General features: G+C 45.2%; 1 protein-coding gene across 1 annotated transcript in view; it reads left to right on the top strand.

Annotated features, from left to right (window-relative positions):
- Window positions 1-27,450, top strand: part of PDLIM4 (PDZ and LIM domain 4) — a 94,705-nt gene that overhangs the window by 17,235 nt on the left and 50,020 nt on the right. The window contains exon 2 of the mRNA XM_065409629.1: window positions 9,892-10,043. Within this exon, the coding sequence (XP_065265701.1) occupies window positions 9,892-10,043 (152 nt within the window). The remainder of the gene's footprint in view (window positions 1-9,891; window positions 10,044-27,450) is intronic.

Here is a 27,450-nt window from a genome sequence, read left to right as displayed (position 1 = left end):
CGATTTTTAGTAGTGTTTTAATTCCCTAATATGTGCATGCTCACTCTCAGACCCTGCTGGCATATACTTCATTCATGTCACATGTACTTTGGTTATTGATCAAAGCAGGCTCTAGGTCTAGCTGACTGGAGGCATGGATCAATCTGCCAAAAGCCCTGTGACAAAAATCTCATTTGATTTATGCCACTTTAACTCCACTGATTTTCAGAACATGCCATTTAGTCAATTCAAGTCACCCTGAAACACAAAATTACTGCAAAAATAATCATTAATACAGTTAAGGGTGCCCTGGGGATAGCTTTTACCCTTCCAGAACATGGAGTTCAGCAGAAACTAAGGAATACAGAGTTAAGGCAAATGCCCAAGGTGGGTTTCAGACTTCAAAGTTGCAGGCCCAATGAGGCATTAAGTGGCCCATTCATCTCAATGAGATGTTCTCAGAGGAAAGAGAATACTCCATGTTGCCGAACATAGCTTGAAACAATAGCTCTGAGATGGGTGAACTGCACCATTCATGTCAGTGGGTGCTCCCTTCTTGCCAGCAGTGCAGGAGAGTTTCTGATGTGTGTTAAGCATACTGGTTCTAAGGGTATGTCTACACTACGAAATTAGGTCGAATTTATAGAAGCCGGTTTTATAGAAATCGGTTGTATACAGCCGATTGTGTGTGTCCCCACATAAAATGCTCTAAGTGCTCTAGTCGGCGGACCGCGTCCACAGTACCAAGGCTAGCGTCGACTTCCGGAGCATTGCACTATGGGTAGCTATCCCACAGTTCCCGCAGTCTCCGCCGCCCATTGGAATTCTGGGTTGAGATCCCAATGCCTGAATGACGCAAAACTGTGTCGCGGGGGGTTCTGGGTACATGTCGTCAGGCCCCTGCCCCTCCGTCAGAGCAACGGCAGACAATAGATTCGCGCCTTTTTATCTGGGTTACCTGTGCAGACATCATACCACGGCAAGTATTTTCTGCCAAGCACCCAGAAGTTGCCGAGGGCTATCAGTCATGCTGCACCGTCGTCTGCCAGCTTAAGATGTAAAAAATAGATTTGTTCTGTATTCATTTGCTTCCCCCTCCCTCCGTGAAATCAATGGCCTGCTAAACCGAGGGTTTTGAGTTCAATCTTTGGGGGGGGCCATTCTGTGTGACAGTTGTTTGTGTTTCTCCCTGATGCACAGCCACCTTTGTTGATTTTAATTCCCTGTACGCCATGTCGTCACTCGACCCTCCCTCTCTCCCTCCCCCGGTCCGTCAGATACTAGTTTCGCGCCTTTTTTCAGACCAGACGCCATAGCTTGCACTGGGATCATGGAGCCCACTCAGATCACCGCGGCAATTATGAGCACTATGAACACCACGCGCATTGTCCTGGAGTATATGCAGAGCCAGGACATGCCAAAGCAAAACCAGGACCAGCCGAGGAAGCGATTGCAGCGCGACGACGAGAGTGATGAGGAAATTGACATGGACATAGACCTCTCACAAGGCACAGGCCCCAGCAATGTGGAAATCATGGTGTTACTGGGGCAGGTTCAAGCTGTGGAACGCCGATTCTGGGCCCGGGAAACAAGCACAGACTGGTGGGACCGCATCGTGCTGCAGGTGTGGGACGATTCCCAGTGGCTGCGAAACTTTCGCATGCGTAAGGGCACTTTCATGGAACTTTGTGACTTGCTTTCCCCTGCCCTGAAGCGCCAGAATACCAGGATGAGAGCAGCCCTCACAGTTGAGAAGGGAGTGGCGATAGCCCTGTGGAAGCTTGCAACGCCAGACAGCTACCGGTCAGTCGGGAATCAATTTGGAGTGGGCAAATCTACTGTGGGGGCTGCTGTGATCCAAGTTGCCAGGGCAATGAAAGACCTGGTGATATCAAGGGTAGTGACTCTGGGAAACGTGCAGGCCATAGTGGATGGCTTTGCTGCAATGGGATTCCCAAACTGTGGTGGGGCCATAGACGGAACCCATATCCCTATCTTGTCACCGGAGCACCAAGCCACCGAGTACATAAACCGCAAGGGGTACTTTTCAATGCTGCTGCAAGCCCTGGTGGATCACAAGGGACGTTTCACCGACATCAACGTGGGATGGCCGGGAAAGGTACATGATGCTTGCGTCTTCAGGCACTCTACTCTGTTTCGAAAGCTGGAGGAAGGGACTTTCTTCCCGGACTAGAAAATAACCGTTGGGGATGTTGAAATGCCTATCGTGATCCTTGGGGACCCAGCCTACCCCTTAATTCCATGGTTCATGAAGCCGTACACAGGCAGCCTGGACAGTAGTCAGGACCTGTTCAACTACAGGCTGAGCAAGTGCCGAATGGTGGTGGAATGTGCATTTGGACGTTTAAAAGCGCGCTGGCGCAGCTTACTGACTCGCTCAGACCTCAGCGAAAAGAATATCCCCATTGTTATTGCTGCTTGCTGTGCGCTCCACAATATCTGTGAGAGTAAAGGGGAGACATTTATGGCGGGGTGGGAGGTTGAGGCAAATCGCCTGGCCGCTGATTACGCGCAGCCAGACACCAGGGCGGTTAGAAGAGCACAGCAGGGCGCGGTGCGCATCAGAGAAGCTTTGAAAACGAGTTTTGTGACTGGCCAGGCTACGGTGTGAAACTTCTGTTTGTTTCTCCTTGATGAACCCTCCGCCCCCCCTCCCACCCGGTTCACTCTACTTCCCTGTAAACCAACCACCCCACCCTCCCCTCCCCCCTTCGAGCACCGCTTGCAGAGGCAATAAAGTCATTGTTACTTCACATTCATGCATTCTTTATTAATTCATCACACAACTAGGGGGATAATTGCCAAGGTAGCCCGGGATGGGTGTGGGAGGAGGGAAGGAAAAGGACACACTGCAGTTTAAAACTTTAACTCTCATTGAAGGCCAGCCTTCTGATGCTCGGGCAATCATCTGGGGTGGAGTGACAGGGTGGCCGGAGGCCCCCCCACCGTGTTGTTGGGCGTCTGGGTGAGGAGGCTATGGAACTTGGGGGGGAGGGCTGTTGGTTACACAGGGGCTGTAGCGGCGGTCTCTGCTCCTGCTGCCTTTCCTGCAGCTCAACCATACGCTGGAGCATATCAGTTTGATGCTCCAGCAGCTGGAGCATCGACTCTTGCCTTCTGTCTGCAAGCTGACGCCACCTATCATCTTCAGCCCGCCACTTGCTCTGTTCATCCCGCGATTCAGCCCGCCACCTCTCCTCTCGTTCATACTGTGCTTTTCTGTAGTCTGACATTGACTGCCTCCACGCATTCTGCTGTGCTCTCTCAGCGTGGGAGGACATCTGGAGCTCCGTGAACATATCATCCCGCGTCCTCCGTTTTCTCCTTCTAATCTTCACTAGCCTCTGTGAAGGAGAAACATTTGCAGCTGGTGGAGGAGAAGGGAGAGGTGGTTAAAAAAGACACATTTTAGAGAACAATGGGTACACTCTTTCACGTTAAATTTTGCTGTTCACATTACACAGCACATGTGCTTTCGTTACAAGGTCGCATTTTTCCTCTTATATTGAGGGCCTGCCGGTTTGGTGTGAGAGATCACTCACGCAGTGCCAGGCAACAGATTTCGGCTTGCAGGCAGCCATGGTAAGACACAGTCTTTTGGCTTTTTTAACCTTCTTAACATGTGGGAATGATTTCAAACAGTAGCGCTCTCATTTCCCATACCAAGCACCCGTTGGGTTGGCCATTTAAAATGGGTTTGCAATGTAAAAGGAGGGGCTGCGGTTTCCGGGTTAACATGCAGCACAAAACCCAACTAACTCCCCTCCCCCCCCCACACCCAATTCTCTGGGATGATCACTTCATCCCTCCCCCCCACCGCGTGGCTAACAGCGGGGAATATTTCTGTTCAGCAGAGCAGGAAGGTGCACCTCTGAATGTCCCCTTAATAAAATCGCCCCATTTCAACCAGGTGACCGTGAATGATATCACTCTCCTGAGGATAACGAAGACCGATAAGGAATGGATGTTGTCTGCATGCCAGCAAATACCGGGACCATACGCTACCATGCTTTGTTATGCAATGATTCCAGACTACGTGCTACTGGCCTGGCGTGGTAAAGTGTCCTACCATGGCGGACGGGATAAGGCAGCCCTCCCCAGAAACCTTTTGCAAAGGCTTTGGGAGTACATGAAGGAGAGTTTTCTGGAGATGTCCCTGGAGGATTTCCGCTCCATCCCCATACACGTTAACAGACTTTTCCAGTAGCTGTACTGGCCACGATTGCCAGGGCAAATTAATCATTAATCATTAAACACGCTTTTAAACCATGTGTAATATTTACAAAGGTACACTCACCAGAGGTCCCCTGTGTGCCCTCAGGGTCTGGGAGCACGCCTTGGGTGAGTTCGGGGGTTACTGGTTCCAGGTCCAGGGTGATAAACATATCCTGGCTGTTGGGGAAACCGGTTTCTCCGCTTCCTTGCTGCTGTGAGCTATCTACATTATCTCCATCCTCATCTTCCTCGTACCCCGAACCCGCTTCCCTGTGTGTTTCTCCAGTGAGGGAGTCATAGCACACGGTTGGGGTAGTGGTGGCTGCACCCCCTAGAATGGCATGCAGCTCCTCGTAGAAGCGGCATGTTTGCGGCTCTGCCCCGGACCTTCCGTTTGCTTCTCTGGCTTTGTGGTAGGCTTGCCGTAGCTCCTTAATTTTCATGCGGCACTGCTGTGCGTCCCTGTTATGGCCTCTGTCCTTCATGGCCTTGGAGACCTTTTCTAATATTTTGCCATTTCGTTTACTGCTACGGAGTTCAGCTAGCACTGATTCATCTCTCCATATGGCGAGCAGATCCCGTACCTCCCGTTCGGTCCATGATGGAGCTCTTTTGCGATCCTGGGACTCCATCACGGTTACCTGTGCTGATGAGCTCTGCGTGGTCACCTGTGCTCTCCACGCTGAGCAAACAGGAAATGAAATTCAAACGTTCGCGGGGCTTTTCCTGTCTACCTGGTCAGTGCATCTGAGTTGAGAGTGCTGTCCAGAGCGGTCACAATGAAGCACTGTGGGATAGCTCCCGGAGGCCAATAACGTCGAATTCCGTCCACACTACCCCAATTCCGACCCCCTAAGGCCGATTTTATCGCTAATCCCCTCGTCGGAGGTGGAGTAAAGAAACCGGTTTAAAGGGCCCTTTAAGTCGAAAGAAAGGGCTTTGTCGTGTGAACGTGTCCAGGCTTAATTCGATTTAACGCTGCTAAAGTCGACCTAAACTCGTAGTGTAGACCAGGCCTTAGCCTCCCACCCCAGTGTTTTTGGTCATTGCTCTGAGCATGCCTGTTCTAAGCGCCCCTTCCAGAGGGGCAGGGCTTCCCCAAATCCCAGCTCACATGGGGGTTAGGGAGAAGGGCTCGGATACCACAGAAAGGCAAGCCCCCACCCCAGAACTTGGCTCACATAAGTGAGAAGGAGGGGGGTCAGACTGTCAGATGGGCAGGGAACCCCAGATCCCAGCTCACATAGGATGGTAGAGAGAGGGATGCCCATGTCCCAATTGTCCCCTAGTTCCCTGCTATTCAACCCATGTTCCCTTCCCAGTGCCCTTCACCTGAGACCCCTGCCTCTCTCCCCTCCCCTACCACCCATCACCATTTGTCTTTCTCTTTGATGCAGCCCCAAACCTCTCTCACCCCTATTCCCCTCACTCCTCCCCCTAAAAGGCCCCTCCCCTTCCAGTAAAAAGATTTGCATATCTAATTACAATTTTTTTTATTACATTCCCCAAAATAACCTCCTCACATGCCCCTCCTCCCCCAACAGAGAGAGATTTTACAGATATGCCTCCCAGCCCTTTTCAGATTTCTGCCCAAGGAGGGTCAGGTTCAGAGGCATACTGCTTATCTCTTTGAGCTCTCCAGCTGGTGTGAAACTTCCAAGGCTAACAGTCCTATTAATTCGTCTCTCTCCATACTCGGGATAATCAATTTGGCACGAAAATCAGGCTTGTGGGTCAGTTTTGCGACAAGCCAAACTGAAGAAGCAAAATATTTTCGAAGTAACCTTTTAATTTTGATTTCCCCAAAGAGCTGGTGGGTTCCATGTCTGTACTCTTTTGGGGTAACTTACAAGCATTGGACACCCTGGTGCAATGAACTGAGCCCTGGTTTGATGTCTGTGTGACCAAAAATGAGTTGCTGGAATCTCTCAATTTATAAGAAAAGCTGTTTTGTTTCTCCTTGGAGTTATATCTTGGGAACCCCTGGTTCAAATGGCCCCAAATTTGGATCAGTGTCAGAACCAGAGGGCACTGTTAAGTATACCAAATTTCAAGGCTAACCATGATTTTAGAGCAGTTAGAGTCAAGCTTTAAACACAAACCTGGTCTTAACTACAGTAAGGTTGTTACCCTGCTATAAAAGATCCCTTATCCAATTAGTGTGGCAACAACCAGACATAACTTCACATTTTCATGCCTATAAAGGCCCTGATCCTGCCCTAGGATTCTTCTGTGGGTCCCTGTGTTCATGCAGAGTCCCATTGAAGCCAGTGTGATTCTGCACTGAAGCCAATGTGAGTCTGCCCTAAAACATAGATTCTCAACCTTTTTCTTTCTGAGCCCCTCCTCCCCAACATGCTAGAAAAACTCCACAGCCCACCTGTGCCACAACAACTGGTTTTCTGCATATAAAAGCCAGGGCTGGTGTTAGGCGGGTAGCAAGGAGGGCAGTTGCCTGGGGCCCCATGCCCAAGGGTCCCCTGTGAAGCTACATTGTCAGGCTTTGGCTTCAGCCCTGGGTGGCGGGGTTCAGGGGACGAGCTTAAGACCCATATGGTGGGGCTTCGGCTTTCTGCCCTGGGCTCCAGTGAGTCTAACACTGGCCTTTTTGACCGACCCCCTGAAACCTGCTCGAGGTCCCCCAGGGAGGTCCTGGACCCCTGGTTGTGAAACACTGCCCTAGAAGATTCAAATGCAGTTGGGGCCAAAGCCAGCACATTAGAGGCCCTCATTAATATTCACTTCTTGGTGGCTTGAATTTGGCTCAGAATGTCAATGGGATCATCTCACTGCTGTAAATCTGGAGAAGTTGGCCTGTAGTGCTTTAAAGATAATTCAGCAACCAATACAAATGTTGGGCCTGACACACATTTCTACCTCCCAGCTAACTAAAGGACCAATGTTTATATCCCAAACTAATGAGACCTTGAAAGGCATTTCCATGAATAGCGTAAAATAATTCCAATATGAAAAAAGTTGCCAAAGTAATTTTAAATAAATTGCAAACTAAAAATAGGAAACCACAAAGAACTCTGTTTATGAATGGCTTATTCTCCAAGTAAGCTCTGATTTAGTTAAGCTGAATGGAGGGGGAAAACCCTATCATGAATCTAGATTTTACTTGTACATTATAGAAAATGGACACTTTCATCACAGTGGAGCCTAAAAATGAAGGAGGTGGAAAGCCCAATGGTTTGTACAGTTACAGAACAAAATAAGCCATCTGAAAACATTGAAAAGTAAATAAGAAATGCTGATTCATCATGGCAAAAGCATCAAAGGACCTAGTGCAGGTTGCTTGTTCTGATTAGACATGAAAAGAGGTTCTTATCTTCCCATAAGCCCTTAAAGTTCATGCCCCACTGGCACTCTGTACCCATCATCATGAAGGGGGTATTCTGTGACAAGTGGCTTGGTCAGTATGTTTTAAACTGGATGCTCCCTGCCCTGTTCACTGAATGTCTTTCCACATTATTCCTGCCAGGGGAACAATTTGTGCCCGCAGAGGGCTCTGTGTGGTGCTGAGGCCGGATCAGAACATGAGTTCATATGATACTCCTCGCCAATACAAAACAGGCCTCAAAATCAAAATGTCTACCTGAGCCTCTCTATTAGCCAGGTGATATTGCTATTGCCCTGGTCTCCCTCTCACCCCTTGTCTATCTCACTACATCTGTCATATTTAAACTTAGACTGTGCTCTCTTTAAGGCAAGAATCATGTTTGTGCTTGTTTATTAAGGTCCCTAGTATATCTCTGGAGGCTCAGAATAAATAACACACTGCAGTGTGCATGCCTGGTGGCACCCAGAAATCAACCAGGGCCTGAATTGGGTCCCAAGTATTTGATACAATTGATATATGTAGTTTGTTAGCCAGTTTGTTCCTTGTATCCATCCAAACAATGCATACAAGGGAGACAGTACGGAGCTGAGTAGCGATCCTGGTTTTTGAGTCACACGTTGAATATAGCATAGGAAATTTACTTTCTAGGGATGTAAATTGTGGGGATTGTTTGTTTGTTTGTTTAAAAACATTTTCCCCTTAGAGGCCCCCTGAAGTGACCAAGTCACAATATTGGAGAATTTCCCTTTCACTTTATTCTCAAACCAAACAGTCATGTTTGGAGGTTTCTTTATGTCGCTAATACTGTCATTCTATAGCAGCAGGCCGGTCACCTGCAATCCATATAAAAAAGCATAGTTCCATTTAAGAGTAAGATGCAACAGAGATCACGGGTTATGTGTAATAGGAAAAAATCAAAGCCAAAGAGTTTTCCATGAGAAAGTGAAGTTGCCAAGAGACAGTTGTTAGAGGCTGTAATTCCATGACTAATTTGTAGTTTATACTTGGATGGGGAGATGGAATCTCTAGTTGATCCTAAATTAGACTACTTTTTAATCCTAATCTGTCTGTCAGAGATGTGCCCCGGTAATTCTGCAAAATAATATGTTGAAGCAGTCACGCATCTCTTGAGACACAAGATTATTCTAGTATAAATAAAGACTGACGTTAAATGGTATCCAAAAGACATCCCATTTAAAATGCAATGAGAGATGAATAAGTACAATATCTAACAGACTGCATTTTCTCACTAGATAAACCATGCTAGTGACTCTCATAGCAAGTGTGTGTAAGCATAAACAGATGCTATGAATGACTGACGAGGAAATTTGAGGACAAACATTTAGCTATCAACAATTTACACAGTTAGACACGCACTTATTGGCAACTGTACTGCCTACATATTACATACTTTTATTTTATTTGTGCAAAAATTAGAAATATACTGGGCCAGATACAGACAAAACACCCACTGCTTTGAATAACTATGGCTCACTCAGACCTGTAGTGTTCGGCCCTAAATCTGTACAATCCAACCACAACTGGTACCTGGACATGTCATTAGTTTCCCCAGAAAGGAATTCTAAGCTTAGTGAGATTTTGGCATTAATACAAAAACAGTAGGGGAAAAGTGATGGAGATTTAATAAGCATAATGATATTTCATGCAAGACTGGAAAGAGACACGTAATTTGAGCAGCAGTTGGGGAAAGTTGATGTAGAATATCACACCTCTGAAGGAAGCTGTTAGCATAACTGCTATAATGTGTCTCTTTGTTTTTGCCAAAAAAAAACCCCACCAACTTTCATTTTTTCAGCACTCTTCAGAAGTTGGTTCTCAAGTATGTGATGGAGCCTGTGAATAGAGGCTGGGATTTTCAAAGGATCCCAAGGGATTTTAGGTGCCCAGCTCCCTTTGAGTGAAGGGCTACATTACATTATTGTATGTAAAAAAGCAAGTTTGCAAAGAGAACGGTATCAAGTACTCATGGAAGTCAATGGGAATCTTTTAATTTACTTCAAAGAGCTTTGAATCAGACCCATATCTAGAATCATCCAGTGTGTCTACAGAACACAGTCTTCGGGGGAGAAAATAGGGCAGCCCAAAATTGAAGCTACTTCTGAAAACACACCCAAACTGGTAAATATCTCCATCCCAGACAAAGCACAATGGCCCTTTCCATTGAAAACTGTTCACTCACAGCTGCTTTGGTAACAGGAAATTTGCTACATTCCCTTCCTTTCCAAAGAACTAGTCCTCTTTCTTTAACTGTTATGTGTTCTCATACAATGCATCCTTTTTAGTAGCACTTTTTTTTTTCTTTCCTTGTGTAGATTAATCCTGGGAGTAAGGCAGCCATGGCTAACCTGTGCCCCGGAGATATTATTCTGGCAATTAATGGAGAGAGCACAGAAAATATGACTCATCTAGAAGCACAAAACAAGATCAAAGCATGTATGGACCAGCTGATGCTATCTGTGAACAGGTAGGTGTCTGCACTTTCCCTTCAAACACTTACACCTCTACATAGTAACTGTGTCCATATTTGTAACTAAATGTCCCCTTCCTTGAGGTTCTCTTCTGCAACCACATGGCAACCATGAGCACCTTCCTGTTTTCCTCTGAATCTCTGAGCTGTAGCCTCTTTCCTAGCTAGGGAGGACTAGAAGGCAGTTCGTGTTGGAGCAGATCTGATGTGACATCTTAATGCCCTAAAATAATCACATCTGAGGCCTTGGCTACACTCGGGAATTCACAGCGCTGCCGTGGCAGCGCTGTGAAGCGCGAGTGTAGTCGCGCCGCCAGCGCTGCGAAAGAGCTCTCGCAGCGCTGTATGTACTCCACCTCTCCGAGGGGAGTAGCTTGCAGCGCTGCGAGCGAGCGTCCAGCGCTGCAGGCTCTGATTACACTGGCACTTTACAGCGCTGCACTCGCTGCGCTGGGGGGGGGGGCGTTTTTACACCCCTGAGCGCAGCAAGTTGCAGCGCTGTACAGCGCCAGTGTAGCCAAGGCCTGAGTGACCCTAAGGGCTTGTCTACATGGGGACGCTCAGTGAAGTTAAAAGTGAAACTACTAAAGGTGTGAAGTCAACATGCATAAATTAAAGGGCATTTCATTCAGGAGTAAAGTGGCCGTAGTACGTAGTTCACTGTAATTTAATCCTCGTCCAAGGATTCCAGGGAGGATTAAGGGCTTGTCAAAGCACATTAACTGTTAATGTGCATCAATAGGTCCACACGGACAGATAGTCTAAGGCAGGCTAGTGCGGGGTAAATTCACACCCCAGTTTGCGGCGAACTAATTGTTCCCATGGACAAGCCCTTAATCCACCCTGGAATCCTTGGACGAGGATTAAATTACAGCAAATTATGGCCACTTTACTCCTGAATGGAACACCCTTTAATTTATGCATATTGACTTCACACCTTTAACTGATTCACTTTAACTCTCCTGAGTGTTCCTGTACAAAGGTGGTCTAAGGGCTGGTCTACACTAGCTTCATCGCTGGGTAAAAAATCCACAACCCTGAGTGATGTAGTTAAATTGACTTCATTCCCGGTGTAGACAGTGCTAGGTCAGTGGAAGAATTCTTCTGTCGACCTAGCTACCGCTTCTCAGGGAGGTGGATTGCCTACGTCAGTGGGAGAATGCCTGCTGTCTGTGTAGGTAGTGTCTACACTGCAATGCTACAGCGGTGCAGCTGTGCCACTGTAGCATTTCAAGTGTAGACAAGCCCCAAGTGTTCCTTCCCCTCCCACCAAAAGGCTAAGCATGCTGCCTCTGCAACAGTTCCTACCTCTGTTTGTCCAGGGAGCAGGCCACTGGAACCAGGGCTTCATTTATACATTTTATTATTTTTTAACCGTTCTTTCCTATTTGCATCAGCCAGTTTGTCCCAGGATATCATGCAAAGTTGGTACATCTGCAAAAGATTGGTGACTGGTCTCAGAATAAAGAATGACACCGTAGTGTATCAATAGGTTTGTTTCTTAATGTGCCCCAGTGGTTTGTGTATCTGCTCCAGGTAAACAAATGCTTTTAAAATGACGTTATAGAAAAGATAGATATGGCAATATATATTCCAGGTCATTTGTATTTGAATTTGCATGAGCACACTGTAGGGCTTTTGGTAGAAGCAGATTTACATGTCTAAACGTCCAGGCCTGTTCCCACTGAAAAACTCCCGTTGATTTCAACGGGAGCACTCTTGGGACTGAAATCTGGGCTTGGAGAAGCACCACATACATAGCACCTATTACCTTAATCTCTTTCGTCTACGTGCCTTAGCACACTTTCCAAGCTCTGCTGAGTGTTTAAACTTTTAGGAATGATTTAAAGCAAAACAAAAGTTCATGTAAATGGATTTTGTTTTTCTTTCCACCGGAATTCATTCCCTGGCCAAATGTTTCTAATTAAATCACAAATTACTATAATTGTCCAGCCAAAATGAGTGAGTTTTATGAGGCACATTAATGACTAATGTGATCTGTGATAGATATAAGTACATTTATAAGATTTTCCACTTCATGTTAAAAAGGCATTTCCTTATGTAAAGAGCTACCATTCACTGTTTATACTTCCTTTTAAAAATTGTTTAGATTTTTGGACCTTAAAACCTGGTCTGAAATCTAAGTAACCAGTTATTGGTGTTTCTCAAAGCCCTAGCCTTATTCCTATGTGTACAGTTTGGTCATTTATAAACAGCTATCATAAATAAAATAGAACTCTCTTTTAACATTAATATTTTAGTAGTACCCAGAGACCCCGATCAAGTTTGGACCCCATTGTGCCAGGTCCTGGAGGAACAGAGTATATAGTCCTTGCCTCAAAGAGGTTACGTGGTTTGTTTCACAGAAAGCTTCATCAAGAGCAGAGTTTCATATAACAAGAGAGGATCTATCAGGCCTGCCACATCTCTCTGCTTCCCACAGGGAGTGGCTTTAGTAAGAGTGGCCTGTCTCATCACAAAGTGGGGCTGTAGTGAGACTGGGAAACAGGGATTTCTCCTTACTCCTCTCCACACAAGGTGGTAACACTTCTCTGCTCCTTCTCCCCCTCCTTCTCTGCTTTACCATTTCCCCTTGGAACTACAATGTGTCAAGGGGCTAACTAAAATGATTAAGGGTTTGGAACGGGTCCCATATGAGGAGAGATTAAAGAGGCTAGGACTTTTCAGCTTGGAAAAGAGGAGACTAAGGGGGGATATGATAGAGGTATATAAAATCATGAGTGGTGAGGAGAAAGTGAATAAGGAAAAGTTATTTACTTGTTCCCATAATATAAGAACTAGGGGCCACCAAATGAAATTAATGGGCAGCAGGTTTAAAACAAATAAAAGGAAGTTCTTCTTCACACAGCGCACAGTCAACCTGTGGAACTCCTTGCCTGAGGAGGTTGTGAAAGCTAGGACTATAATAGGGTTTAAAAGAGAACTAGATAAATTCATGGAGGTTAAGTCTATTAATGGCTATTAGCCAGGATGGGTAAGGAATAGTGTCCCTAGCCTCTGTTTGTCAGAGGGTGGAGATGGATGACAGGAGAGAGATCACTTGATCATTACCTGTTAGGTTCACTCCCTCTGGGGCACCTGGCATTGGTCACTGTCGGCAGACAGGATGCTGGGGTGGATGGCGCTTTGGTCTGACCCAGTTCTTTTGTTCTTATGTTCTTCAAGGGGACTAGCACAGTGGAACCTTCTTATGCTGGAGTAAAGCTTCACTGTAGGTGACCCTCCACTGAAATACATTGAAATGGAGCTCTCACTCCACTAAAATGGAGTATCATCCTATGTGAATTCACGAAGGGCACAAACAAACCCCCTACTGATGTCAGTCAGAGTCTTTCCATTAACTGTAATGGGAGCTGGATCAGGCCATTGTTATGATCAGATTCCAGTGTATACAGAGTAACCAATATATTACATTTGAAGACACGGGATGCTGGCACCAGAACACTATAACAATCTTTATTATACAGGGTCCTCAGGTTCTCAGGCAGAGGATCTTACAGCCAGTCAAGCTGCTTTATGGAAGCTCAGTCTATTTAGTTTATCAAAGAGAAGGCTAAGAGATTACTTGATCACGGTCTGTAGGTTGCTATGGAAGATTTCTGATTGTAGATGACTCTTTAGTTTAGTAGACAAAGGCATGACAAGATCCAATGGCCAGAAGCTGAAACCAGGCAAATTTAGACTAGAAATAAAGTGGACACACATTTTTAACGGTCAGGGTAATTAAGTTCTTTGCAACAACTTACCAAGAGATGTAGCAGATTCTGTCGTTTGGGATTAGATTTTTAAAGATATTTAAGTATTACTATGCTCAGCATTGTAACATATAACTGATTTAGGAGTCTAAATCTCATTTTCAAGAGAGATTTAGGCACTTATGAGGCTCATAAGTGCCTAAATCTCTTTTAAAAATAAGATTTAGGTTCCGAAAGCAGTCAGGGGTCGTAATGCTGAGTGCAGCTACACCTAAATACCTTTAAAAATTGGGGTCCTGAAGTCTTTATATGGGATTTGACGTCTTTCTAAATGAGATGCTCTAACTCAACCACAAGTTAACACCTTGATGCAGCAATGGATGGGTGAAATTCTTCAGCCTCTATTACACAGGACGGCAAACTGTATAAGCACCTGATAACATGTGGCCAGTTATTGGGGAGATAAAAGGACCCAGGCATCCATACACAATTTCCATTGATTTCCACAAGAGTAATACTGATGTACCCGAGGACAGAGTTGGATCCAAAGTAACCATTTTCTATGTGCTTTAACTTAGGCCTGGTCTACACTGGGGGGGGAGGGGAATTGATCTAAGTTACGCAACTTCAGCTATGTGAATAATGTAGCTGAAGTTGACGTACTTAGATCGACTTACCGTGGTGTCTTCACCGCGGTGAGTCGACTGCTGCCGCTCCCCCGTCGACTCCGCCTGCGCCTCTCGCCGAGCTGGAGTGCAGGAGTTGACGGGAGAGTGCTCGGGGATTGATTTATCGCGTCTAGACTAGATGCGATAAATCGATCCCCGCTGGATTGATAGCTGCCCGCCGATCCGGCCGGTAGTGAAGACATACCCTTAGACTGGATCCTGCAGTTCTTTCATATATGAATACGTAGTTCTTTATAAAGAAAATATACCCTTGAAGCTATTGTGCCAATATAAGTTAATTAGTGTAATATTTAAATAAGGCCTTTCTCCTGATAGGAAAAATTGAATAGTTTATTTTGTACAGTAAGGCAAGCAACTACAGTAACACTTCATTAGCTCTATTTTTAGCTTGGCCCAAACTGAGTGTTTGGTGACATGGCTGTTGGATTTCTCTGCTCAGTCCTGAATGATCTGTTGAGTTCCAGATAATCTTGCCCAATAGTTAGTCATTGCTGAAGTCTGATCCAGGTCTATGTCATCAGTGAAAATGAATCACCATTCAAGAGCTGCCTTTCTAAGAAAGAAGTGAGATCATTTGAGTGAGGGAACTACCTCTGGGGATAACAAGGATTTTTTTTTAGTTGTCTAGTGTTACTATTCTCACAGTAGTGAAAATCTGCAAGTTTCCCATGCATTAGAAGTCATTTAGCTGACTCCGTGCAGGCTGACATTCACTTTCATCTGTCTATGAAAAAACAGAGGCAGTAGATTTGCGTATGGGACACTGGTGCCCTTGCACTGTGCTCTCAGCCTCCAGGTCTGCATTAGGATAGGTTGCATAGGTAGCTGGTTAGGTGCCAGTTTTTGTAGGGTGCCTCTGGCCAGGCCCCCCCAACTCTGCACCACTTGGAAGCTGCACAAGTATGGCTGTGACTCTGGCTCCCACCACAGTATCAGTGGTAGAGAGCTGGCACACACCAACCTGGCCACCTCTGCAGAGGAGTTCTACCTCTCTAAAGGTGCTGCCACCGCTCCCCATTCCACACCACCACCAGCAATCGGGGCTGAGAGCTGCCACCTCCACAGGTCTGGCTCACCGACCTCCAGCATGGCTTCTGGGAGGGAGTCTTCCCCTTTAAGGGCTCCCTTTCGCTAATGAGGCTCCAGCCCAGCCACCGCATGTCCAGAAAGCTGGTTGGGGGATGCCTAGGGCAAAATAATGCCCAACAGCACTGTCTCTGTCAACTGTAGGCCATTCCTGAGCCAAAACACTCTTACGGTTACTTACTTAATTTTCTCTCCGGCTTTGGGTTAAGAGGATAGACCTTTCCATAGCAGCCAATGCAGTCAGCTGACACACGTTAACTTCATGATTGGTAAACCATCAAAGGTTTGGATATGGTCCAGACAAGCATACAGTACAATTGAGTCTGTCCAATTCGTCTGGAGTTCTTCCAGGGTCAAGTTTTCCATGAGATTTGAGCCACTTCCATTTCTGATCAGGGCTGGAGGTACAAAAGGCCAGCCTCTTTTGTGGTATTTTTCATTGGCTTTGCGCTGCACCAGCTGAGAATCTAGCTCTTTAAGGGTTTGCTTTGAACTGAGTTCTAAAAAGACACCAAGATGCAGGGTGTTGACGACTTCTTACTCCTGTGCACGTATTTCTGAGACGCGGAATTCTTACACTGACGCCCTCCTATCTCAGTGATTATGTGAACGTTTTCCAAGTTGTGTCCTTGACGTCTTTCACTTCTTTGTTTTCTTCTAGCTAAAAAGTAATTTGCAGGTCAGCAAAAATCTTTTTTTTTTTAATTTGCTTATTTTTTAGCTCACAAATTAAAACAAAAGTGGGGGATGTGTGAGTGAAACATGTTTGAGATAGCAGGGTTATTTATTTTTTTGTTACTCTTTTGTATCTGCTGAGTGAGTACTTATGGAATTTGGTGCTGCAAATATTTTGCCAAATAAGGCATCACCCAAATCCAGTGTGACTAATCATCATGTAAAGAGAGTAGAGGACCTCTCAATGAACATCTTTCATCCTTTTGTTTCTTTTGGGGCTTTCCATCCAGTACCCTTTTCTCACTGAACTCTCGACATTATGCGCTATTCAGATATGTAACAAGATTGTTTTTGTTTCCAAATTGTGTTCATCAAATACCCTTTGACTCCCACTGAAAAGTTCAGCAGGAAAATCAGAGACTGGATGAATAATTTATAAAAAAGAAAGAAATCTGATCTTTTGAAATAAAACAGATTAACAGCCCTGGACACACTGACACCAACACTAACGGCCTGAGTTTTAGAGGTGCTGATCAACCACATCCCTCATTGACTGGGAGTTGGGGGTTGCACAGCCCGTTGGTAAAACTGGGTCATGTAAGGCACTCAGATACTGTGCTGGTGCGCATGGTATAAAAACCCAGAGTGACTGAAAATGTATTCAGCACAGAGTTGGTGCAGCATAGGCAGTGAAAACTTTCCTGTGCTGCCCAGCCTGTGCCCCTGAACAATATTTTGGAGGGAGCAACTCAAGCAGTAGGTCTTTCACCATCATGTGAGATCTGTTGATAAGGGGCAGAGATGACTTCATGGATAGATTGCAAATAGTTCTCTGTGTAGTTGACAGAAGAGCAGTGTTGGTTATGATGGGTCAGATAAGCTGTAATTTATTTTTTCTATTCCCTGATTGGATAGCTGCATAAACACTCCCAGCACAAATACAAACACACATGCAATTTTGAAATTCACAGGCATGAACATCCATGCCAGTTACACTGTATCACATGACCATTGGTGATGTGTGATCACAAAGGGAACATGACGATAGCCAAGGTGAAATCACATAGGAATTTGAGTGAATATTCATGGAATCTTTTTTTGCAATATCTACCCAGCTTGACTGTTCAGTAGAAGAGCAGCACAAAAAGTACCAGGAATTAAAATATGCTCATATGAGTAATATCCGCTGGCTAAACCTCAAGAAGTCAAAGCAGAGTTTCTCTTCAGATTACTAGCAAATTCCTATTTTACAGTATTTGTGCTACACATAAAAATCTTCATAGCAAATGCTAACATACAGCGCATGCTGTATTATTTATACTGGATGATGAGTACTATAACTGACTTGTTTACCTTTTGTGTTCAGTTTTGTTTTTAAATGAAAACACAAAGTAAAGCCCAACCTGGAGCTAGCTAGCTTTCTTTCTTTCTTTCTTTGCCTAGCAAAAGATAAGATTATATAATATGGAAACTATATGATATTGCCTTCCTACACTGGGTACTATTCACTAAAAATGCTGTAGTGATTACAGCAGGGGCTGGAGTGCCAAGACATTTAAGCTGAGATAGTCAGAGCTGCCCAGGGGATTTTGACAACTAAGTATCATTGATTTTAACTGAGAATTAGGCATCCAGATCCCTTAACATTAGGTTCTATTCCTAGCTCTGACACATACTCCTTGTCATCCAAGTGTGCCGTCTGGTAGCCCTTCAAACCAAAGAACAACCCAACAATTGGGGAGGTGGTGACACACTTCCCCCATTATCTGCCAACTGTAGAAACCTTCAGCATTGGACTTTGGAGGCAGCTGGCAATTAGGGAGATCCCGGGCAGCAGGACACCTGGAGGAGCTGTGCTGTCAAGCAGCCAAAAAGAACTGAGGTGCAAGGGGAACAGCAGCATAGACAAAAGTGACTGTGCTGCATCTCAGAGTATCAGGGATGAAAACCCTGGTTGAAATTTTAAAAGGAGGACCGTAAGGAAGTTCTCATAGGACTCGTAACCTAAGTGCCCCTTGGGCACACCTGATATTTTATATGACTGGGCATGAGTTAACTTCACTGTCTTAATGCATGTGCCATGTGGAAACTGGCATTTCTACCTTCGAAGAATACAAGGATTGTCAGATCTGTGTCCCAGGAATGAGAACTGGGTCGCTTAAAGCAGGACTGGTGGTGATACAGCCTCCTAGTCACCAAAAAGCAGTGCTTGCATCCCCAGGGTTGGCCACCTAATTAAGTGTCTTTATTGTCCGAGGTGTTGAGTGGTTTTCAGAGGTTCTCAAATCCAACAGAACGGTGGGTGCGCTGAAAATCAGACCAGTTTGTGAGGTGGGTTAATGTTTAAGGTGCCTTCCTACAGGGTTCCAAGCTCCCTCAGTTGATTTTGGCGGGAGTGGAGGGTGTTCAGCAACTTGCAGACCCACTCCAGGTGCCTAACTTTGGGGACCCAAGTTTGAAAGTATTGATTCTGGCTTGATTGCTGTAGTTTTGTAAAATGGTGTTGAGTTTGGACCTGGTAGAGTATAGATAAGAGGTGGTGGTTGTTGGTTATTTTAGTGCTGGGAGGGGGGGTATGAATCAGCGTTCACGTTGCACTCTCCATCGGTACCACCCCAGGGAAGCTAACGATCCATCCAGCTGACCAAATTCGGGGATGAATCCTGGTCACATGACACCTGAGGCTTGTTGCGCTAAGCATGCTAAGAAGCAGTGCTGGAAGAAGCAGTGGCTAGAAGGTACTGTTCGCTAAATGTCCAGGCTACTTATAGATTTCAAAGCCAGAAGATGGCAGAGCACTGGGAATTTCGTTTTTCCAAATGGCATCCGCTCTCTTTACAGTTGCGTAAGATTTGTGGCATTCTTTCAGTAGGAGACAAGTGATACCAGTGGATACATAATTGCATTGGAACTGAAGACTGAGGGCCTGATGCTGCTCCCATTGCCCTCAATAGACATAACTAGGAAGCTCTTGACAAGTTTGTGCCCAGTCCTGCACAGGTCTGCAAGGAAGGGGAGAGGGTGCAAGGAGATTCCTTTGGTACCTGTGCTATCCCATCCACAAGGACTATGTGTTGCTTTCCTTCCAGAGAGTGTGAGGTAATGCCCTAACTCCCCTGGGCTGGCCATGTGCATTGAGGAATGGATGTTTCAGCCTTTTCAATGATGCTGTAGAACAGTGTTTCTCAACAACCAGTCTGTGGACCAGCGCCGGTACCTTAGATCTCCCGGACGCAGTTGAGGAAGGTAGCAAGCCAGTCTCTGGTATCAAAAAGGTTAAGAAACACTGCTATAGAGGCTTTGTGGAGCTCCAGGAGCCAATGTTGTCTCCGGCACAACGTCTCCTCTAGCTCCAGCTGGAGCTGTCTGCCTCCGTACTGATTCCAGTACAAGGCTGTATGGTATGTGTTTAATCTCTGATCTGTCCTCTGTTAGAGGACTATACCATGCTTTTATAAGAGGCTGCTTTCTATCTAACTATGCTGTGGGGGCCCGATTCCGTTCCCATTGAAGTCAATGGCAAAACTCTTACTGGCTTCAGCAAGAGCAGGATTTTGCCTTTGGTGTGTGAGGCCATTCAAGGACACCCATGCTGGGGCAAACAAAGTAATACAGTAGCCCATTTGTTCAGAAATGAAGCAGAGGAAAATATTCCTCAGCCCCTGAATGAAGCCAGCTTGTATAACTGATTCACATGTGGTTACTGATGTAATGTATGAGAAATTACCTAGGCATTCCTATGAAAGAGGGCAGACATTAGGGTCATGGTTAATGGCTTTCAGATCCAAGGGCAAGAGTTCAAGTGGGCTTAGTAGGCTACTAATGGCACATGTCTTCTGGTTTATGTGGGAGAAAGTAAGTGAGGGTGTAAATGAAGATTTAGCAGAACAATTTAGGATGACATCTTATAACTCAGCTGGCATGCTTCTATGTCATTTTTTCCTCCTCCTGTTACATTTGGAGCCAAGGTAGCGTAATATGTGGCTCATTCATCATCCTGAGATTGCCAAAGGAGAGTAAAATGGTAGGTTTACGGCAGCTGTTTAAAGAAGAGGTTATTTTTTATTAATCAGCACTGCGCGCAGAGTTCTTTCTCGCAGAAACGCTCCATGGACATTCTGATATTTAATCATCAAACCTTTGCATTTGACTGGAGGCCAGAGATTTCAATTTTTAAAAAAAGTAAATTGATGATAAAATCATTGTATGGTAAATCTTGCCTAGGTTCATTTATTTGTAATAGAAGGTGTTTTGAGTTATATAAATAACGAAAAGAAGCTTAAACTAGGAAGGCACGCTCTGTCTCATATATATATACACACACCCCTATAATAGACAAAGATGTGGAAAAATTTGGTTTTGAAGTATAGTAAAAATAACTATACTCCCACACCCTCGCACTCCTTTCCCTTTATAGCCTGTTAATACTAGAGTTCTGCTGTTGCCAGGGTTGATTGAATAAATCACATGATCCTACAATGTACTGAGCACTCTTAACTCCCATTGAAGACTATGAGTTGAAGGCACAAGCCCTAAAAATTCTGTGAATCAGAACACAAAACACATTATATAGTACACACAAATAGCCAACAGTCCACTGTTTGCAAGTCTGACAAGTACAAGGATTCATCACAAAGAATACATTTTGCTGTAAATATGAACTCTTGAAAATAGGTATCTTGCCTAAAAAATATTCTTAAATTTTGCTGTAAAAGGCAGACCTTGGTTAATCATATTATGTAGATTTCAAGTGGCCTTTCAACTTCCTATATTTCTACTTTTTGTCAGCTTGAAAGAGCACAATGGATTTTTTTATCCTAAACTATTTCCAAATTGTGACTTCAATGAGACCCAACGTTGGGGTACTTTCAGTGTAAAATAGTTGAGAATGGTTACTTTGCAGTGTAATCACACATACAGACTGTTACCTCAAGTATCCATTTTTCCTGAAATCGTGGGTCTCCTGAGACCCAGAGGTGGAACAGGTTCACAAATATACCACATGCATCTTTAATTGATTTTTCTGTACTCTCCTGAACTGAACTGCATTAATCTGAAAAGTAACTATGTTAAAACGCCACTTACCAAAACCTCTCATTCTAATAGGCCTACTTCAGAGTCAAACATAAATGTTTACTGCTTTTTGCCCTTCTTTGCCCTCCAAAACCAACAGCTATGGGAGAGTAAACGAAGTTCCATTCTGCCCCTTACATCATCAGCAGAATAGCTAACTGAGCTCCCGATGCAGAATGATCGCACCTTGAATTTCAGAGCCAGGATGAGTTTACAGGAGTTAGGAATTCCAACTTGCACTCAGATCAGACTTGATATGATATACTAGGGAGAGAATATACATGGAACCCAATAGTGCCATTTTTACAGTCCCTTTTAGATGTGTAACCAAAAGTTAGAGTTGGGGTTAAAAATCATAAAGAGCCAAATTCTGCCCTGCCGTTGAACTCCCATTGATGTCATCTGGAGCCTTGTGCAAAGATTAAGAGCCAGATCGTGCTTGCCTTACTCATGCATGTAGTCCTACGAAAGGATATAATTCACTCCAGTGCAAAGGGCCAGCATGAGGCCTATGCACCATTTAAGTTCCTCTTAAGGCAGGTTTGAGAGGCCTTGCTGGTTCTCTGCGTGAGATGAATTTTACCTCAAATGGACAGGCATTGTGTGCTCACAAAAGGTGGCCTGGTAATGGCCCCTCTGGAAATTTACCCCTAAAACTCTCCAGAACTTTGCATGGTCAATTTCCTTTTGCATTCTGACTGTTTCCAGTACTATAAAAGTTTAATAAGGCTCCCTGGAGGGTAATGTCTTGGGTACAGTTGCTGGAAATCATGCAGTAATATTGCTGGGATATGGGAAATATTACTATATGTGACGGTCCCAAGTTTCCAGTAAATGTGCCACTGAAAAAAAGTGAATCACAGCTTCCCCTTTGGAACTCCTCAGGGTTTGATCCAGCAAAAAAATATCCTGGCTGTGCAAAGCCCAGAAGACAATGTACCAGTTTAGCTGGGAGAAGGAAGGGAGGAGGAAGTGAAACTCTCCAGCTCCACAAAAAGTTATTGAAGTGCTCTGTAAAAGGCAAGGTGGGTGAATGAGCCCAAGAGTTCTGTACTTCCCAAGTCCCAGGAACTTCCTTGTGAATCCCTGAAGCTCCAGGGCTGGATTAGCTACTCTCAGGGCTGGTCTACACTAGCGGGGGGATCGATCTAAGATACGCAACTTCAGCTACGCTATTCGCGAATATTCGACTTAGCTGGCTGTCCTCACGGCGGCAAGTCGACCGCCGCGGCTCCCCCGTCGACTCCGCTTACTCCTCCTGCCGAGGTGGAGTACGGGCGTCGATTCGGGGATCAATTTATCGCGTCTAGATGAGATGCGATAAATCGATCCCCGATAGATCGATTACTACCCGCCGATCCGGCGGGTAGTGTAGACGTGGTCTCAGTGTGCCCTGGAAAAGAGACAGGACTATGTGCTTTACTTTAAGTGTGCACTTAAGTGCTTTGATAAGTAGGGGAGAATTTAAACATGTGCATAACTTTAAGCAGATGCTTAGAGTTATGCACATGCTTAAGTGCTTTGCTGAACTGGACTCCATAAAATTAACTCACCTCAGGGAAGGAATCATCTAACTTCTGAGCAGCCCAGGATTCCTAGAGAATATTCCATACATTTTCTTTCCTACCCACTCCTTCCAGTTCCCATCCATGTTTATCTGGTTGTGTGACGTTTTAACTCTATTGCTGAGGTAGAGGATAGTCTTATGTGGCTTTGTAGTAATTGAACCAACATTCTGTAGTTATCTAGGGGAAATTAGCCCTTGGGATTATGAGCAGTAGCCGTAGCAGCTGGTGTTTTCAGTCCAGTTCCTAGTGGACCAGTGTCCATACCCTAAAACCCACATTCTCCGTTTACTTGTTGTCTAATCAGAGATGCAAATGTCTTGATGAGCATGGACACTGAACTAATCCCTCCCCCCTAAAGGTGACCCCGGCAGGCCAGGGATGGGGCACAATGGTATGATTGTGTTGGGAAGCTTGCACAGCTGCTGCGCATGGTCGCACCTGTTCTGTTGTTAAACAAAGGACTGCAGCGTCCAAGGCTGTCCTTGGCCTTTTTCCCAAATGTTAAGATTTCGTTTGCAAGGGAGTGGAGGAATTAGAAATACAGTAAGATCCAAGCATTCCCATGACTTTAAAGCAATTCTGCAAATGAAGAGAACAAGACTTCCAGATTGTTACCAGGTGAAAAAGCTTTTGGTAAATATGTGACTGTATGCAAGCAATTTTTCTAAAATGACAGTGAGTCAACTAGACAAAAAATTAATAATGCAGGATAAAGGGTGACTACAGTTTCTTCTGGCTTTTTAATAATGTCTTGTCAATGGCTCTGTTCCCACAGAACTATATATTGATGGCATGGCAGAATGCAGGTAGCATTATTTTCTTAGTATAGTTGTAGAAGCTATTCAATTAAAGTAGAGCATTGTTGATACAAGGTATTGACTTCCGCATACCTGACTTTAATTCCTTTCGACATAATACAGCACGTCTGAAAACACTTTGCCCACCCCGAGCTGTGAATTAAGCAGCCTACTAGAAACAGACAAGCGAGAGGCCTAATATATCCCCATCTACATGAGAAAAGTCTGATTTTTGTTCCATACAGCCAGGGCTCAATTGTGCTTTAAGGCACAGCCCTGCTTTGGGGGTGGCATGGAGCTGCCCTGACCCTAAGATTCCTTCCTGAGCTCCCCACTGCTCTGGGGGAATAGGGGGAATAGGTCTGCTACTACTACCTCTTTATGGAGTGCGGCTTACGCCCCTCTGCATGCTGCTGGCCTCATTCAGTGGGCAGGTGCAGAGTGGCATTGGAGCTAAGGACCTCTCCTTGATGGGGCTCTGTGTGCCCCCATGTTGGCTCAGTGAGAGCAGCCCTTCAACTTTGGCCTGGCCCGTATGCAGATTATGCAAAGGAATAAAGGCTGCTTGCGTCCCTTCCCCAATCACTGAATATCTGCAGACAGGCCATGCACACGCAGGCCCAAGAGTAGAATGGAAGTAGCCTGGAATTGGGCATTTCTGTGGGGATTCGGGTGTGTCTGAGGGTGACTTATTGTCTGGACAGGTCAACATTTTCCCCATTTCAAACTTTTATTTGCTGGGTTTTTTCAAATAGTTCTGCTCTACAGCACCTCCTTACAGACATTGGGCCACACTGGTATAAATGCAGAGTAACTCTCTTGGTAAGTGTCACTGAGATCAGAATTTGGCCCAGTGCTGGCCCTTCTAGACAGTTATTTGGTAGAAGTGATAAAACCAAAATCATCTTCCATTCGGGCCAAACCCTGATGCAGCTGAAATCAGAAATCCATTTTTCTTGTGTGCCAGACAGGTTGATATGGAGAGAAAGTCTCAAGTTTGATTTTTTTTTAAAAAGCTCCAGCCACAGATAGGATTTCATGCATGAACCTGGGGACTAAATTCCAACCCTATCTTTCATGATACATCTAAAAAGAAACCTTGAATACACACAACAGGATCTCTTTGTTTCTGAGGCCTTGGCTACACTTGCGAGTTACAGCGCTGTAAAGTCGCCCACAGCGCTGTAACTCACTGACCGGCTACACTGGCAAGGCACGTACAGCACTGTATCTCCCTGGGTACACCGCTGCAGGTACTCCACCTCCCCGAGAAGCATAAGAGATACAGCAGTGTGCCTACGACTCTCCCCTGTGAGTGTGTACCAGGAATCAACCTGCAGCGCTGTACTGATCACCTTGTCAAGTGACCAATCCTCTCCATTGTTGTGACTGGCTGCAGGAATGCGGAAGTGCCGGTTTCAAAGCTCGTACCACAGAGAAAAAGCAAACAGTTTGCTCTTTGCTTTGAGTGAGTGAGTGAATGAATGAGCAGGGGGCCGGGAGTTCGGAACTTGCGAAATAGAGTGCTGACACGCTCCAAAAAGCACTCTCTCTCCCCACACACTCCCTGTCACACTCCACCCCCCCCCGCCCCCCGTTTTGAAAAGCACGTTGCAGCCACATGAATGCTGGGATAGCTGCCCATAATGCACCGCTCCCAACACAGCTGCAAATGTTGCAAGTGTGGCCACGCCACTGCGCTGGCAGCTGTCAGTGTGGACAGACTGCAGCGCTTTCCCTACTCAGCTGTACGAAGACAGGTTTATCTCACAGCGCTGTACAGCTGCAAGTGTAGCCAAGGCCTGAGTCGGGGAGAACTGAGAAATCACAGTTCGGCAGTTAGAGATGACTATATCCCTTAGGCAGCTTAAGGCAGAGAGAACATGCTATTGCTTATCACTTTATCTTTCAGAACTGAAATCACTTTATGAATCCTTCCTCTTTTTTTTGTTGCAATCTTAGGGCTTCTTCTTAAATTGCATTTGGTCTCCAAAGCAGATCAGAGCAGGAAGTTCATAACTGTCTGATTCCCATCTGAACAAATGTCAAACTAATTTAATACAGGGGGAAAAAATTGAAATTATGATGGTCCTTTCCCCCCACCACACCCTCGAACAAAGTACCTAGATATTTTCCTATTCTGCCACCTCAAAATGAAATACTCAAAGAAGGAGCAGCAAACACACAGCAGTAGATTATGGTAAAGATCAAGCTTAGGAGTGTTAGGAATGCTAAGATTCGTGGGAGGATCAGCCACCCCTAGGACAAGGGATGCTGAACAGTAAAACATTTCTAGGGACAGACTTGAGTTACAAGGGGGGTTCCTCTCCCCAGCATCTAGTCATTATAATACAGATGGTCCCCGGGTTACACAAGACCCGACTTACGCAAATTTGCACTTATGGAAAAAGTTCCATAAGCCAGAAATAGGATTTTCGAGTTGTGGAAATTTTTTCATAACGTGCGGGTATAGGTTTCCGACTTACGCAAAATTCGAGTTACGCAAGGCTTTCCGGAACGGAACAATTGCGTAAGTCGGGGGGCATCTGTACAGGTAGTTTTGTTAGAGTAAAATATCCAGCTATGAAAAATAACAAGTGTCCCTGTGTTGCAAAAACTAGACTCAGAGGCAGCAAACAATGTGGAAAAATAAAAGCATGGAGCTTTTGGGTGTGTTCGAAGCCTGTTGAAGTCCATGGGAGTCTTTGCATTGGCTTCACTGAGCTTTGGATCAGGCCCTGGCTCTAGAAAAAGACAGGAAGTAGGGAAGAATTCAAGTCAAAAATTCCTGGGATAAAACTGTGCGTTTCTTGTTTTCCAAACTGAGATGCTGCAAATAATTAAATGAAATTCAGCTGTGGTGTGTGGCAAATTGGGGGTAGAGTCCAGCGAAGGGATTCTTGGCTGCAGCAAATAAGCTACACCTATTAGTTTAAACAAACTTGTCACATTTTCCAAAAAATATCTGCATGTGGCTCCTGAGGTTAAACAAAAAGTTCTGTGTTGCATGAATAAAGCACATGATGAAGATGAGAGAGAGAGGCAGACCCAGGCAACAGATTCCTTCAAGTTAAAATGACTGGGGCAAAATGAAATCTTTGGACCCTATCATCCCCTCCCAAGGAAATTCCCTCAGAAAGAGCTAAGTTGTTCAGAAACCTTTGCAGACCAGGTACTTGGCCCCATAGGCACCAACTCCATGGGTGCTCCGGAGCTCAAGCAGCCATGGAAAAAAAGTAGTGGGTGCTCAGCACCCATCAGCCACAGCTGTTCCGGGGAGCCACCGATCAGCTGTTTGGCAGCTAGGGGTAGGTGATTGGGGGAGAGCAGTGGGCAGGTCAGAGGTCTTGGGGGAGGGGCGAAGAGACGGAGTAAGGGTGGGGACTCGGGGGAAGGGGCGGAGTGGGCTGGAGCTTTGGGGTGGATCTTTGTGCTCCGGTGATTCCCCAGCTGCGTAATGGCCCCTGAGGGAGGAGTCTTGTTACCAGCCAGTGTAAGTTAACCTTTATCAAGCTCTTGGTGACTCCAGGACTAAGGGAATACAAAGCTCTAAGAAACTGTCCCTATGACTTTGATGGGCCTCAGCTTGTCTGGCTATTAGCATATTTTGATATTCTTGGAGGAAAGGTGTGATATAAGTGCAGAAGATTGCTGTTATATTAGTTATTGACAAACTAATGCAGTTTTTAAAAAATTGGAATAATGTTTTTCCAGCGTTATATGTTCACAATAGCTATATTGATCTGATCGTGTTATTAACAAATAGTCTACACTGCTCTGAACTACATGTTAGAAACAGC

The sequence above is a fragment of the Emys orbicularis genome, chromosome 8 (assembly GCF_028017835.1).
Source record: "Emys orbicularis isolate rEmyOrb1 chromosome 8, rEmyOrb1.hap1, whole genome shotgun sequence".
In the NCBI taxonomy this organism is placed as follows: domain Eukaryota; kingdom Metazoa; phylum Chordata; order Testudines; family Emydidae; genus Emys; species Emys orbicularis.
This window is presented reverse-complemented; position numbering and strand designations above follow the sequence as displayed.